At 33.4% G+C, this 17,435-nt stretch overlaps 3 protein-coding genes across 3 annotated transcripts; 1 reads left to right on the plus strand and 2 right to left on the minus strand.

Annotated features, from left to right (window-relative positions):
- Positions 1–118: 118 nt before the first annotated feature.
- On the minus strand, positions 119–4,050 carry LOC106765540 (glucan endo-1,3-beta-glucosidase 4). The gene is made up of 5 exons (XM_014650203.2): positions 3,676–4,050; positions 3,164–3,299; positions 1,557–2,807; positions 763–790; positions 119–458 (listed from the first exon to the last, which is right to left on the minus strand). The coding sequence occupies exons 2-5, from the start codon at positions 3,228–3,230 to the stop codon at positions 320–322; spliced, it is 1,485 nt and encodes a 494-aa protein (XP_014505689.1). The 5' UTR covers positions 3,231–3,299; positions 3,676–4,050; the 3' UTR covers positions 119–319.
- Positions 4,051–9,686: 5,636 nt separating this feature from the next.
- LOC106765448 (60S ribosomal protein L32-1) lies at positions 9,687–11,732 on the plus strand. The gene is made up of 3 exons (XM_014650074.2): positions 9,687–9,842; positions 11,191–11,372; positions 11,474–11,732. Exons 1-3 carry the CDS (start codon positions 9,753–9,755, stop codon positions 11,601–11,603), a joined length of 402 nt encoding a protein of 133 aa, XP_014505560.1. The 5' UTR covers positions 9,687–9,752; the 3' UTR covers positions 11,604–11,732.
- Positions 11,733–13,850: 2,118 nt separating this feature from the next.
- LOC106769493 lies at positions 13,851–15,958 on the minus strand. The gene has a single exon (XM_014655133.2). It carries the CDS (start codon positions 15,777–15,779, stop codon positions 14,049–14,051), a length of 1,731 nt encoding a protein of 576 aa, XP_014510619.1. The 5' UTR covers positions 15,780–15,958; the 3' UTR covers positions 13,851–14,048.
- Between the last annotated feature and the right edge of the window lie 1,477 nt (positions 15,959–17,435).

Here is a 17,435-nt window from a genome sequence, read left to right on the forward strand (position 1 = left end):
TTATCTAGTTAGTTGAATATAGATAATTTAGGTTACCGTTAAATATGGGTTAATATGGACGGGTTATTCAGATTACAGTAACATTATAACATAGGAAAATGGAGTAATAGATGAGAGATGAATTTCGTTTCTAGTGATGAATTAGAAGAAACATTAATAAAAAAAATTAAAAAAACTAGATTTAATAACTACCTATCTTAAGAGTGATGAATTACAATGATCCCAAATGCACTGGGACACATCTGATCTGAAGAATAAAATGGACAAAAGAAAAACAAAATCGATGATGAACACATTACACGAACCATTAAATGAGCATTCATAGAGCCAAAAATACAGCAATTGCAGATATCAAATACTTAAGGCTACACACTTGCAGGTTCACACTTCCACCAAAGGGGCCTGATGGCCCTAGTGCTGTTGGAGGTATACTCAATCCACCATTGCTCGAGTTTGAACTGATGAAAAAAAATCCATCAACATATAACAAATTCAAAACGCACCAATTCATCCTTGTTTGAAAACTTTTTTACATAAATAGTTCTAGGAAAGAAAAAAAAGGAAACATTAAATTCATTTATACATGAGTTAATTTGCGTAGCTTATTTCTTGTAGCTAATCCAGTAGATAAACTAACTTTTGTTAATAAAAAAATCATTTTTTCTTGTTCTTTTTCTCTATTAAAAGTGTTTACAGAAAAAATTTCACCAATAGAGCTTAAGTCTAATGAATGAAGGATGTATAAAGATTGAGATTCTATACCTTCCAGTAAATATACAGGATGAAGAACCTGAAACAAAGTATACAGAATTAAATGGTTAAGTAACTTCCAACAATTCCTCAACACAAAGATATGACAACACTCACAAAGATATGCAGCCAGTCAATAGTAATTACCTAGGCCTACATAACAAGTTATTAGACAACTGAAGTGCAGCTTATTGACACTGTTGCTCTAATTCAGTAACTACTATTAAGCAATGAAACTGGAAACAAGAGATGTTGTATTACACTACGATCAAAGAAGTAAGGAATAAATTATTTATTCTAATATTCAACAGAGTAATGGATCTATCTTTTAAGGTGATGCCAATGATGGTAATTAAATTCAATTTGAACTGTACAAACCTACAACTTTACACCACTCTTACAATGATTCAAAGACTTCTTGCTAAATTTATGTAATGATAATAACAATATGACAAATAGAAACAAGGTCACCAACCAAAGACTTTAGAATCCATAATTTTATTATCCCATAATGTTTTGCAGGGGGAATTGGAAGTATGTATTCAACTTCAATCTTTGGGAAGCCATAGATGTGTAGTGGTGTAATTTGGAAAGCATGTAGGCATATGTGCCTATACATTGAGAAGCTATAGTTATAATTGTTTTCTTGGTCCATTGGTCAATCAAATAGATATGATACAGTGACCAATGATGCTCTCAGTTTCCTACAACTGTTAGTGCACAATTTGAAAACAAAATGGTTATGTGTTACAGGAGAACAATAGCAGAATGAGTTAAAACAGAAACAAGAAATCATATCAACTTACTAGGATCCTTGGAAGTAATTGTAGCGGTACCGTCAAAGTCACAAGTTCCACCACTACTATGCTTTTTCTGATAATAATCATTGTAAGCATAAGATGCATGACTTTTCACATTATTGGGGAGATAGCACGGCTGCCCCTGTTGAATTGCAGCACAATTAGCTCCTCCTTGTCCACAAGCCCAGCTCAGGCCCGCTTGCAGCTTATCAGTGTCTGCACCGTCTTTAGCCACACAAAAAACTCCTGAGGAATTTCCAGCAGTAATCTGGTCAGAAGCACCAAAACTCAAAGGAAAAACAGTACTCCCATTGGTATAAAAGATGCCCCAATTTTTTTCTGACACAGGCCCATTCACCTTGTCTTCATTAAACAATTCATATATGTATGTATTGATGGCTATGTCTGGCTGACTAGGAGGACCTGAACCATTCATGACCCGCTGAATCATGTTATTAATGTAGAGTTCAGCATTTTCTTCAGTGGCATCTGGTTCATTGGCTCCACCAAATGATGGCCAGCCAGTCTCTGTGACAATAATGGGTATATTCTTGAAATTTAAGGCTTCTATAGAGTAATAGGTAGCATCCACCATAGCATCAAACATACTGTTATAATGAAACAGAGTGTTCGGGTCAACAATTTGCTTCACTGAAGGGAGAGGTCGGAAAAGAGCATATTCAATGGGGAAAATACCATCTCCTTTAGTGTAACCATAATAAGGGTAGGCATTTAACATGTAGGAGGAATTGGTGTTCTTCAAAAACTGAAGTAGTTGATACATAGTACTGTTCCATGAAGAGTTAAAGTTGGCAGCAGAAGGAGGAAAAGGCTTAGGGATAATATCCATAGATTGGGGAGTTGAAACTTTGACCTGGAAGTTAAGGTTTGCAGCAACCAGGGCTTTATGAAGAGAATTCATGGCAGGAACCAGAACAGGGGCCACATTTGGGATTGTGGAAAGAACCTCACTGCCAACTGCTATTGCTGTGATATTGGTAGAAGGGACATAAGCAACAACATTTTTATTAATCCAGGCTGCAGCTGCTGATGGAGATTCTCCAATCCTCAGTACCTCCTCATTGGTGACACCAACCATTACTTCAATACTTGTGTTTGAAAGTGCTTGTAGTAAGTGCACATTAGCATCATACAATCGCACATGAGTAATTTGATTACCCCGTAGAATGTCAACTATTTTCGAAGCAGATGGCAAATCAGATACATCAGTGCCAATGTTTACCCCCACGTATGCACCTGCAAGTTAAAAAAATAGATCTAGATTAACTGAAAAAACAATACAGTCAAAACCGTACACACACAAACCTAATCATTTCCCCTTGTGGTAACTATAACACAGATTAAAATAAACAACATGACCAACGTACAAGACATGTGGTCATCCTTTTATGTAAGAAAAACAGTATTTTTTACTGTAAAATCCTTGCTCGTGACTATCAAATTACAACACAATCTCAATCCAAAAATACATTTAGCTAATAGATAATAAATGCAAATTAGAGCATAGGAGAATCAGGCAACTCTGCAATCAGCTTAATGAACTAATGACTTTGCAGGAAGAATCTGATAGACAATGAAAAGGTATAAATTACCTGATGTGGTGGTAAGCATAGCAATAGTTAGCAACAAAACACTCGCAAGCCATGTTTCAAGCGTCATCACATCCAGCACAACCTCAGCACCAAGCTCGGTCCAATGTTGCTGCCTAGCAAAGCCTTGGCTATCAAACTTCACCCAAAAAAAAAAAAAAAAAAACAGGAAATCAAATTTTCAACAATTAAAATCACTAACAAAACACAAACGGGAAACTAAAATATGCAAAGACCAAAAGTAGGACCAACAACAATAATCAATGTACAATCCCACATGCACTAGCACAAAAACTGACACAAAATCAAATCTAGTAAGAACAATTTTTCCAAATAGGTACATTGTGCACATCAACTCTCAGTCAAAACAAAACTAAAAAATAAAAAAGTTTGCGTTTTTAAAAACTTTTCTAAAAATGGAGGAGAGAGAGATGTGGGATTCCCCTTTTATTACCAAATAACCTAACCCTGGTAAAAGGGTTTGCAAATAAAGCAAGAAAATGCGGAGTATGGACCTGATTTTGTTAGAAACCCAGTAAAATGGGTGCTGGGTAGCTAGTCTTGTCTAGTTGAAAGGTGGGACAGAACAAAACAGAACAGAAAAAAGACAACAGCTTTGAACACAGTACCAGGTATCAGAAGCTGAAACAATGAGAAAATTGAACTAGGAGATTTGGGTTGCAATGGGTAGGTGCAGTGATACATTCAACAAACTAGTTTTTGGTGTGTTGGGAGAAGGAATGAGAATGAATTGAGGAAGAAAGGGCAAGAGAGAGAAGGAAGAGGTAGCTGTGTGAGTTGAAACACTCAGTCACTCCCACTGAGTTAATACTACCAGACAACATTACATCCACATCATTGCCTTCCATTTTGCCCTATGCTCTTCCTTTCTTCTCTCTTCATTTACCCTTTCTTTTCACATTTATTTTAATGTACCTGCACATGCACCTTTCAATTTCTTTATTCATAATTCATAAATAATGCATGCACTATAAAGTTTCTTTTCACTCCTTTAATCAAAAGATTATTCCCTCTTTGATATATCATATTTCTAACATAACAACACCTAATAAAACGAATCCATTGTTACAAAATGTGAATCAAATTAATTTTCATATTATTATCATTATTTTCAAAATTCCTTTTTATTATTTATTGATACAAAACACAAAGACTAATAATAATTAATATCAATAAATTAGAAATCTAAATCTAAAATTGTATACAAATTCTCAAATGTTCTATTAAGATACCTATAATTTCTTCTTAAGAATTACTATTTTAAGTGTCATCTATGGAATAAAGTAAATTTGATAATATATGCTTCTATTAAACTTTTTATCTGCTCATTGCATTTAGTTATATTTCCAAGTAGATTGTTTCTTAAAAAAGTATGCCTAAGAAAAGAAATTCAATATAATTGATAGTTAATCTAAGAAGATTCAAGATTTGCTAAGAAAGTTGATGCACAATTAATGTGGAAAAAAACACATTAATATCATTATAAAATTTTCAATTTTACATTTTAAAAGTTAATAATATGATTCTCTTTAGGTGAATCCAAAAGAGGTTATTAGTTTTGCAACAGTTAAGGACAAAACCCGTGACCATGTTATTCATTAATGTTCTCTACATCTTTTTTTTTCTTTTTCTTTCTTTTGACAGAATATTTTTCTTTCCATATATAGTATGACTCTTATTCTTCCATTTATCCTTCAAATAATATTTGTGTTTAATTTTTTTATTCAAAATTTAATAAAAGGTTCAAATAATTTTGAAATAAAAAGTGTCCCGATGCAGACAAAGTAACTAACAAAATATTTATTTTTAATCAGCTAAAAGACACTAGAATTTTATGAAAAGTAAATAAAGATCTTAAAAATATTTTTTATATTGTAAATTTTAAAACTTTAATCTATTAAATTTTTATAACCTATTAAGAATTAACACCACACTATATTATTTTGATAAAAAAATGTTGTTATTTAAAGATGTTAAATCCGTAAATTAATCAAGTTCAAATCAAATTAGAAGTGAATAAATCTATAGTTCATTTACAATAATTATTTATTAGTTTTTTATTATTTATTTCATAAAATATGAATAATTTAATTTATTTGTTTATCAAATTAAGTTTAGAGTTTAATTTTCAACCACTGTCTCTATATTAATGTTAGATGAAATAGGTGAAGAGTTTAACCATATTATTATAGAAAAAAAAACAATTCATTTAATTGTATACAATAAATATATAAAATAAAGAAAAAAAACAAAATATTTTTAAGTAAATTAACTCATCGAGAATCAAAGTCATAAAATTTTTACCTTATTATATTGGGACATATGGGACCGTACGAATGAAAGTCTCCCTAATAACAAGTAGACCGAACGGTTCAGATAGACGATACGACACGGTAGGTAGGTCAACGGACATGATCCAAGTAAGTAGGGATTAAGGGTTATTGGGCTATGATTGGGCTCTGATTAAGGTTTCCCTAATCCAACAGTATAAATACAAGTCAGAGGTAAGAGGTAGGCAGGTTCATTAATTACGCATTTAATACAGCTCTCGAATTACCTAACAGACATTTTACATTTTACTAAGGAAGACGGAGAGGACGACTGGAAACAGACGGACAGGACTAAGGTGAGACGTGAGGAAAACCGACCGGTTGAAGGAGAAATTGTGAAGGGATTAGTTAACTTGATCCCATACCAGAACACTTATGAAAAAATAAATTGAATAAAATTGATTCATTTGTCTTCAATATGTGATAAGTCAATCCGTATAAAGTGAGTTGTATTAATTTGATACCCTTTATCTTATTCATTTGTCCTGTATAATTTTATAATTTTAGAATATTATATAATCTTATAATTTTATAAATTATTTTTTAATCCATATTAATAAATTCTCAATCTCGTCAACATTCAAATCAGAATAAAATTTCAAAATTATAAAATTATATTAACGCACAGTTAAAAAATAAAAAGACAAAATAACAATTTTAAAATTAATTTAAAAAAAGGAGGAAACATAATTCTTCAGTTCGTAGAAGGTAAGAAGAAACTGAAGTCGATGTTCAGTTTAAGGAGCATCCAATTGTTCAGTCTGAGAAGCATCCAATTGATCGTGTGGAGGAGGAGCACGAGGATGTTCTTCAAGTAGAATAGGAAGTTGGTGGATTTTCAAATGGTCCACAAGATACTCCCTTATTGACTCGTTATGAAGTATGTTGTTTATGTCTTATATCAAGGTCACATTAGTGCGAAACTTGAATATTAATTGTTATTGTGTAAAACTAAGAGGATATCAAGTTGATCTCCCATGATAAAAAGTTAAATAAATTTGGACCATTTCACGAGGGAACTTAACAATTTGTGTTGAATTCTAGTTTAATGTCTCTCTTTGATATTTTGTATGACTACACCAACAAATGTTTATTATTGGCGTTTATTGAGAGATGACATTTTGAGACAAACATTTTCCATCTCCTGGTGGGTGAGATGTTTGTGATATTGAATGTGTCGTCACTATTGCACCTCCCGATCATAGAATAATTTTGTAATATCGAGGAGTTGAAATTTGAAGAAGCTCGGTCGATTATTGTGAAACTTCTAAGCGTGGAAGGTTTGAGATTTGGTGTTGAGATGAGAGAAGCACGCAATCCAAAAGTCAAGCTGAGTTGGTTGAGAGAGCTCCATGGCGAGTATTGTGAGCAGAAGTATTGGGAGTACACTGCTCAAGCATATTTGTTGCATCTAGTTAGATTCCATATCTTTGCAAATAATAGTGCCACATCTATTTATATGTCTTACTTGTTTTATTTTAGAGACTTGCACGCATGTGACGAATATGCTTAGGGTGTTGCTGAACTAGCCCACATGTACGAGCAACTCAGATATGTCAACTTTGCTACAATAAAGCAAATGGCGGGATATTTGTCTCGTTTACAAGTACAAATATATTTTTCACTTTGATTTCCTTTAATTTTTTTCGTTGTTGTTGACCAAGGGTTAATTAAATTTTTTTAGAGTTGGATTTGTGAGCACTTCCTTAGGATAAGAAGGAGACATGTGTTGTCTTCTTACGATGAAGACAAACTTCGTGTTGTCTGGTGGGTGACGAGGCGACAGGTTTATAGCCTGGTAAAGGGGATGTCACGTTTGAATGGACTCAATGATGGGATGATTTGGTACTTATAAGTCACATCGAACCATTCGTCCATTTTTAGGAATTTGTATGTTTTCTGGGTGGATCAAGACTAGTGAGATGTTTCACCGACATTTGCCTAAACGTGTCTTGAGACTGTTTGGTGCTACCTAGTTGCACTGTGTAGGCCATGTTATAAGGCATGTAAGATCATACTCATCTCCATCAAATTCTGCTAAGGGATACCTACAGTGGTTTAGAAAGGTATCTCATCCATATGTTATTCTTATTATTGGTCAGAATATGGAAACGACATAACAACTAATGTGACTCAGGGAATACTTGCCGATTATATTCATCAAAGCTAAATCTCTGTCATTGACAATGACTTGTGGATCGCCCTCGAATGTTAGAAATAAACCTTTTATCATTTTCAAAGTCCAAGTGAAATTATTTTGTCATTCACTTGATAAAAATGCAAATGTCGCTAATAAGGTCAACCCTGCAAACACCACATCGACAATCTTAAGCAAGGGAAGCTAATATTTGTTTGTTTTGTACGTCAAATCCATCAACAAAACAATATTAAATGCGTTCAACAATTTGACTACATAATGATATGTTCAAAAGAGGTCACTTAAAACCTCAAATTTTTTGACACACCTACTCCAATGAATATGTTTATTACGATCCAACATCATCATGAACTGTTGCAGTCTAGTTCTCGACCATCTCAATGATCACTTGTATCTATGCCTTGTATTGTAGATTTTTTTTATTGTTGTGACATTGCGATCGTTATTTTCTTTAAAAGTCAATAAACTTTTTGTCAAATTGTGGTTGTGATATCACAAATGACATTCAATATCCACCCCTCGTCATTAGAAGATGACTTATCCCTTAACTTAAGAAAACACTAACATGTTCAGGTGTCATATATAATAGGCTGGACATCGAGTTTGTATTTCTTATACTTTCCACCTCGTTCACATCTTAGTAATACAAACGTCTTCCTGTCCAGTTCACGGGTAACTTTTTCCAATCTTATAGTTACCACAATAAACCTTAGATGATGTGGAATCACTCTCATCCATCAAATTAAATCATCACGAGAGGAAAATTATTTATTAAATCTTCCTCCATCAATTCATTTATAAAAAAAAAAGAAAAATTTGATATCAAACTAAAATTTACTTTAGAATCCATATCATAAAAATATTCTTCCATTTTATAATATAATCACTTATAATATAATATTCGCCCTTCAATCATAATTAAAAAATATTTAACCAATTTTTAATAAATTTCATATCTTATAATCTTAAAATTCAAATGATTCTCACACAATTTTGTTGGAGTAAGAGAGATTACTAACCTTTATCCATTATTTCTCCTCTTATTGATCTTCAACTTCTTAATGTCACTATAATTCTCTCAACTTTTTTGATGGATTTGCTAAAAAAACTTTCATTACATTGTTATTCTTAGATAGTTACGAATTTTATTGTAATGTTCGTGCATGTTATATGTACATGTTTTTATTTAAAAATATTATCATGAACTTTGTGTTTTATTTATTTTGTACAGAATCATATTATACCTTTTACTTTAACTTTTAATTATAAATTTTAGTCATATAATAATATTATTTTATTACACATTACTAATAATTATTATTTCAATTTTATAACTTAAAACAAATAAAGTCATATTTTAATATTATTTTTTATTCTTCTTCTTATTAAATTATTAATATTATTATTAGTATTATCAATCATTATTATTATTATTATTGATATTACTAGTTGACATTTTTATAATTCATTACTTTAACATAATATAACCAATATTAAAATAATATTATTTATTTTATTAATGATTTATTTTTATATTATCAAACCTTTTAGTTAAATATTATATTCATAACTATAAATAATTAAATATAACTATATGAATAAATTCATATTTAAATACAATAACTATATTAATTCTGTTAATACAAATTTAAAAAACAACAAGGAATTGAGGAATTTAAGACTACTTTTCAATAAATCTATATATATTTATTTATTTATATTGAAATTAGTAAAATGTATATATATAAAATCTATTCAGGAACAACTAATAAAGTAAGGAAGAACATTTGACTCCCTCCATAAATAATTAATGTGGGAGTACTGCTACACTTTCTACAATCACTTAACATCTTAAATTTCTAAACAGAGGAGGTGATAATAGAAATTCTCGGAGTGAAAATAACAGGCTTTTATTGTTGGTTGGGTCCATTGTTTAGCCCAATCCCATTCAAACTTACCCGAATCCAAAAAAGCCCTAGAATAGAGGCATTCTGTTATGACTTCAAAACCCTAAAACGCTGAAGAGCTTATATATACAACTCTAACTCCAATCTATACCGCAACCAAAGCCAGTTCAGAGAAAATGGCCGTGCCTCTAATCTCGAAGAAGATCGTGAAGAAGAGAGTGAAGAGGTTCAAGAGACCTCAGAGTGACCGCAAGATTTCCGTCAAGGTATACATTCTTTCTTTTCAACCATGATTTGAAACGAATTGGTGTGGTGTTTGTAAAGGATATGATGATAGTATTTTGTCGCCCCAGTCTTAATTTGCACCACAAGGTGTAAGATGGTGATTGACTTTATATCTGATCCTTCTACGTCGTTAGTACTATTAATTTTTGTTTTTCTGCGTTTAAATTATTTTCAGTTTTCTTGTTTTTTGTTTTTGGTTATACTGATACATTGTTGTCATTCTTTATGATGTTTTATTTTAATAACCAATGGGACATGAGGATGCCTTTTGACACCCAGTCTTACCATATACTTTTATGAGTGGTGAGAGATCGACTATCTGATCCCATATTTATGAATTGTCATCTGTGTTTCGCAGTTGGATCTGATGTTTTCATTGTAGGTTTTAATAATGATTGTTTGATTATCTGTGATAAGTTTCTTTTATCATGTTTTTTTTTATTTGAAAGTATGAGATTTGATGATAGCATGTTGACACCCAGTCTTACGTGCTCCACACCCTGGTGAAATATTACTTATCTGATCTCCTAATTAAAATGCACACTAGATATGTCATTTTCCTTCTTTACTTTGAGTTTAGTTTTACCACCTGAATTGTCTCAGCATTTTGGCGATGTGGGAAAAATGCTATCTGTCCAAAATAACTTTCTCTTGAATGAATTTGTAATTTTTCTCGTGAAATATAAAGAGATATGATGATGTTTAACCATCATTTCTGCAGTTAAAGTGATGATTACAAACATGCACTACCATCTGATCTCTTACAATTTTCAATTGTTATCCATTAATTTTTTAATTTTCATAGTTTTTAACAACTTTTTTTAATTGCCCATGGTATCTGATGTCCAGAATTTTGACTTTGTCTCTTTGTAGCTGGACATTTCGTTTGCAGGGCGTATATAGAATTTTTACAGGCCTTGCGACACAGTTGGCTTTTTTAATAGGTCTTCTGTTACTATTTTCCTGTTTACATTTTGAGTGCGTTAATACCGTTTTCATAAACTCGTACTTTTGTCGGTAGTTAGTAACCAATTTTTAGTATGCGGCTCATGCAAGAAGCTATTGAATTTCTAATTAATATTTTTCTCTAGAATATTCTGAATTGCAATCGATGATGACATTTCCGTAATTTGCTGATTGTCTGTGATTATTACTATCAATATCACCATCTTTCGGCTGAGATTGCAAAAGCAAAATTTCTTTTGAATGAAAGTGTTAGCCGGACGTTAGTTTCTTTTGCTCATGTGGTGTGTATTATTTAACAAGTTTCGTTTATTTTATTTTTTATTTTCTAATGACGATTTTCCGTTCATAATATATTTTCAACAGCCTAGCTGGCGTAGACCGAAGGGTATAGATTCTCGTGTTAGAAGAAAATTCAAAGGATGTGTTTTGATGCCAAACATTGGTTATGGGTCAGACAAGAGGACTCGTCACTATCTCCCTAACGGTTTCAAAAAATTTGTTGTTAGCAACGTGAAGGACTTGGAATTGCTCATGATGCACAACAGGTTTAGTATTTCATACGAAAGGCTAGTTTGAATTTATAGTTCCTTGGTTTTAGGTTTCTTCTTATTTTCATAATATCGATCGCTCTCTATTAATTTTTCAGGACTTACTGTGCCGAGATTGCACACAATGTATCAACAAGAAAGAGGAAGGATATAGTTGAGAGAGCTGCGCAGCTTGATATTGTCGTGACAAATAAAACCGCCAGATTACGCAGCCAGGAGGATGAATAGTCACTTTCTCTCAGTGATTGTAATGATACCTGGATATCGGATTTGGATACTGTTTTTAATTTGTTCTTTAAGGAATTGTAATATGATGTACAATTAAATTATTAATTGATGACATGTTGATTATTTGGATGTCTTGGTAAATTACACTAATCGTGTTTTTGATTTGAATAGCAGGTGCCCCCGTTGTAACTTAATTTAACTTAATCTTAATATAATAATGCACATTTCGAAGATTTGCACGGCTCCATTACAGCCTGTGAATTCAAAGCATGTGCAAAATCATATGTCATTCCCTTTATATTTCAGATTCTCTTGGTTTCTATGTCTTGAGGATTTTGTGCAGGGTGATAGACATTCTCCAATTAGCCGACTTTCGTTTTGTTTTGATATGTAAGATATCAATTTTTTTGGTGAATTTTTGTCGCTTTTTGTTTTTTATGATTAAATGCTGTGCTTATGGACGGTCTTGTGCTGATTAGTTATTCCTTCTGCACAAAACATAAACCTAAGCTACACCTAATGCTTCCACTATTAATGTCTTTTTAATGTTTTCCAATTTGCATGGAATAACATTTTGACAATGGGGCAAAAATTGTTTGTTAAGGAAATCTAGTTATTTTAAAATTACGGTGTTATCGAGTTTCATGAAGAAGCATCTTCGTGTGGGAACCAAGAAATTGAGATTCGTCCGAATGATGTCGCAATCAGTGAGTCTGTAAATGCTTTAGTTTATTCTGATAATAATAACGAAGATACAGCTGGTAAAGGATTTGTGTCGTGTTTTATTTTCCATGTCCAATGTTGAACCCTATACGAAACCGTTCTTAACTTTTTCATATCTAAGTGGCCGTGACCTGATGGAAAATATACGTTTGCAAAAGCTTAAGATGAAAACGTGGGTTCAGGAAATGTAATGCGAAGTCGAAGATATTGGGAGTGTGTTTCAAGACAAGCCTAACGCTTTTCCTACATAGGCTTATTATGCAAGATATCGGTAATTATAATTTAATTTGTTAGTAGGAGAATGCTTTGCCACTCTAGTTGTCAGCAGTAATTATTAAATAAAGTTGCTAATCCGAGATTTCGTTGAAGTTGAAGAACATGCTGGTTTTAAAACGGAGGAAGTGACGTAGTGCCTGTCTATTCTTATTTCATATTTGCAAGTGCCGTGTATATATTGTTTTTATTGTAACGTAATAACATAATTGGCTTACAAGATGTACATGATTTGATCTTACACTGATGTGCAGGCAAACATTCTGGTTATGCCCTCTGTTTTGCCAATGTATTTTCACTTTTTGTAGTGGGTGAAGTATAAACCTGTGTTAGAACGTTCGTTCCTATGCGGCACCTAATACAAACACAAACTAAGATTAAGTACACACAGGCACATGTAATGGGATCGTAGTATGAGGTGACCTTAATGGAGGAAAACTCGAACTGCATCAATAAGCGGTGGCAAAGATGTGGGTAGAGGTCAAACATAGTGATTGACTTTTCTATATTGCAGAAAATAAAACCCTAAACACTCCAAACAGAAGTACTCACCCCTTTTCCTGGATATAATCAATTGTCTCACTTGTACATGTGTCATGTTTAAACAACCCAAAGGCAATTTATCAACATAAGGAAATAAAAAATGTAAAGTCATTTAGAATTTAAACACAAATGATGAAGAAGGAATATTATTGTGATTCGTTTCATTTTCTTACACACGGCTGTCTCTAGTGTAAAATCAGTAACAGTTTTGCCCCCAATAAAAGATTATGGCAACTCTTGCTCAGTACTTCCGAACGATTTCTGTTTCCGCAGAAAACACGAGGGGGTATCAATTTAGAGATGCCACACGTCAGGAAAGGCAGAGTAATCTGTAATCTCAGAAGGGGACGTAGACATGACACGTGCAAGTGAAGAGAGATTCATTAGTGATACAACCAATTTTAATCTAGATTGCTCACAAATGAAATTCATCCTAAAGTTGAATGAAAACAAATTAGTGTCATTAGTTGGCCGTGGCACAGAAGTAAAGTATAGATAGATGGTGTCATTAGTTTGGGGTAACAATGTTTGGTTGGAACATTATCGGGGTAACAATGTGTTTAAAGATGACTTCAGAAAAATTATAACGCAGAGCAACTACCAAATGCAAACAGCAAAGATCTTCCCGCAAAGAACCCTTCTAAATTTTCATTCTAGATGAGAAAAGAGAAGAAAAGAATAAGAATGATTTTAACAGCTTGAGCCAACTGAAGGAAAGAGGAAAGAAATGGATTCTATAGTACAAAATCATGATAAACAACATAGATCAATACAATAAAAGAACGGGCAAGTACAACAAGTAGCTCGTATTCAACCCTATTGTATGAATCTGAAACTGAATCCAAAGCAAGGTTCGAGTGTACCATGTATTCTGAATAAGCATCAAAACCAGTAATGCCAACCTGATCAGCATGTGTTGACCCCATCCTTGCAATCTTTAGTCAAATTATAGAATGTTTCCACACGTGTCTTTCCACGGTAAAAGACCTCTGTATCCACTGCAACTCTCATGTACCCATCAAACTCAACAGGCTTTCCATTGTTGAGAAGAGTCGTCTCGTTATACCATTCACTCGTGTTTGCCCACATTTCCTTATAATCATCAAGCAAATGGACCTTGTAATTTGACCTCAACTTGTCGAAGTAATTATAATAAGGCTCATTGGTGGCAACATACAAATGTCTCCAAGGTTGAACCATTCCTTTAAGCTTCTCAAGAAGAGCATCCGGCGACGTATCGTAATCCAAATGGGGCCACAGTTCCTTGTTCTGAGCTTTTTCTCCCCGAACCACATGAACTGCATCAAAATCCCAGTCCAACCTTCCACTAATCTCCGTTACAATATTCATCAACCTCTTCGATTTCCACAAAGCATGCCATGGCCTCTGAATATACTTAGCAGCCTCACCTTCACAAACCCTGTACCAATAATTCTCAGGCTCAGGCGCATCAAACTGCCTCCATATAATCGTACTCTTGTCCTTCTGAAGCTGCATAGGAGTCACCTTGTGAGTGACAACCTTCCTAACAGGAATCCTCTTCTTCTTCAAATGGGTTTTATCCCACTTTTTCCAATCCCTCAAGAACTCACCTTCCTCAACAATGGAAGCTGTCTCCTTCAAATGCTCGAAATCGAAATAGTACCTGAAATCCTTCCCTTCCTCATCCTTGTTACTGGGATTATAACTGGAAGCCAAACAGACACTCAAATCCATGACAAAAGTCCTATTCAAATACATAGCTTCCCCCAACCCACACAAGAAACTCCACAAATAATGATTCATCCCCTTGCAATAATCCCCACCACGTGAATAATACAAATATTTCCCACTCCTAAAGTTACTCTCCGATCCCAAAGTAGGAATCGTGTCATTGATCTCATCATCGCGGGCGGAAACTCGCGGCGGCAGGGTCCTACCAGCCCTACCGGCGCCAGTCCTCGTAAAGTTCCGGCGAGCATTGGCCCCGGAGTGCCACCCACCGGCGTGTACCACCTTGTACCTGCAATCGTCGGCTACGCTGATCTTGAAGCGGCGAAAATCGCGATACTTGCGCCACGACCGCTCGCGCTTGTTCCGGAAGCGCCACGCAACGTCGCACTCGCCTGTGGAGGAGCCGTTCACCGGCGGCTGATAGTCGAAGAAGGCAATGGACTTGAACGCGCGGAGGTTAAACCTCTGAACAGCAATAAGGACGCGAGGATCGGAGCAATTTAGGGTTAAGTCACAGTCGGCGACAGAGGGAAGCGGCGGGGCGGTAGAGTTGGCGGTGGAATTTAGGATTCGCTGTTCTGTTTTCTCGATGACGGCTTCGGTTACAGGGGCGGCGGAAGGGGGCGGCGGGGGTAGGGGAGGGTCCTGGGGCGAGGGGGCGAGGTCCTCGCCAGTTTTGATGACGGAGGAGTCGATTTGGAAGGTGGCATTTTGAGATTGGGTGAAGAGGTTGGTTAGAGCTGGGGTGGACTGAAGCCATGGGTCTGGTGGTTGGTAGGTTATGGCTATGACAGTGAAGATTAGAACGGAGAAGACGAAGACGGAGAAACAAAGGTTGCTTATGAGTTTTATGATGTTTTGTGCAATGGGTTCGGTTCTGCCACTGTTGCTGTTGCTACCGGTGGTAGAATTGGAGTCCTTCATTTTTAGGATTTGAGATCTGAATCTGAGAAAGAGAAGAATGTAGGGTTAGAGAAAGAGGTTAGTGGAGACGGTGATGATGATGGCGACGGTGGATCTGAATCTGGTCACCCGTCATTCAGTGGTGTGAGTCTACTGTAACTTCTTCACTCTTCCGTTTCCGTTACTTCTTTCCTTTTACTAACCCGTTATAAATAACTAACCATTGTTTATTAAATCATATTCTTCAAAGATTGTCCATAAAATTAATTCAATCATTTTGTTCACAATTATTAAATCTTTTTTTACATTTGTTTTACAAAATTTGTTTTTAAAAAGTATATATTTGTTTTCTAATTTATACAAAATTTATATTTATTATATTTAATTAATTTTTTAATTAATCAAAATGGATTAAATATTTTTTATCCGATTAAATATATAAGCATTTTGTCGCCCTACTTTTATTCCAAGAAGAAACAACCTAACAAAATGATAAAGACCGAAAAAATATTGTTTATTTTTCGAGACCCTGTTATAGAATAGATCAGTACTTCTTTTGATCTTTTTTTTAAAATATTCATTACCCCCTCTTTCTTTTTATTTTTAAGAATAATAATTGTGGAATAAAAAATCCTATAATTTTAATTTTCATTAACTGTCTCTACTGAAATATAAACCTTTAGGGAGAATTCATCTAATTATCTAGAATATTTTTCCCTACCGCCATATCTAAAAAATCTTGTTTTTTTAACATGAAGAAACAAAAAAGCTATTGTAATTGTCGAAAATACTAGACCTACTAAAAAAACAAAAATCGAAAGAAAGTTTATCATAAATAAAGATACTTTGATTAACTATTTGTATTATATCTATTTTTATTTTGATCGATTTTTATTCTTAATTTTATGAGATAAGACAGTCTATAATCTTTAGAATTTCTGTATCTTTGTATTTAGTATATAGGAATTCTAATAATTATAACTAAGCCTATATATATCATAATATTACCTTTTTCTTATTGTTAGTATTTTTTATTTTTCTTTTATTTTATTACATTGATCTGTATGTTTTTAATGAGTGTCAGTTATTATTAATTAATATTCATTTTTACTAGTCTCCCAGTTTTAAATGACTTTATACTTTATACTTTATGCAAAGTAAATAAGTATATTTTAAAAAAACACCTTTAATTTTTACTTTTACGGTAAAAAATTTAAATACATAAAATTCTAAGTGACAAATGGTTTAAAATATAAATATAATTTATTACAACCAGCACATTTTAAGTCAAATTGGCATGATTTGATTAAATAGTATCTTTTTTTTTATATTTGAAACGTTCTGAAAGTTATTTAGATTTTGGCTAATTTAACACCAAGTCAGCTAATTTATTTAAGGAAACAGTTATATAGGTGAAATCATTCTATATATGCTTAAGTTTGAAACTTGAACATCTCTTCATTACATTCTTAGTTTCACTTCATCTTCTTTCTATTTGGGCAACCCAACACAACATTACACTTTTAACACAGATCTGTTCCTTTTTCGGTACTTGGGAATATTTGCTTCATTCTTGTGGAGCTTTCCTATGGTGTGTGTGTGTGTGTGTATATATATATATATATATATATATATATATATATATATATATATATATATATATATATATATATATAT

Source organism: Vigna radiata, chromosome 7 (assembly GCF_000741045.1).
Source record: "Vigna radiata var. radiata cultivar VC1973A chromosome 7, Vradiata_ver6, whole genome shotgun sequence".
NCBI classification, from domain to species: domain Eukaryota; kingdom Viridiplantae; phylum Streptophyta; class Magnoliopsida; order Fabales; family Fabaceae; genus Vigna; species Vigna radiata.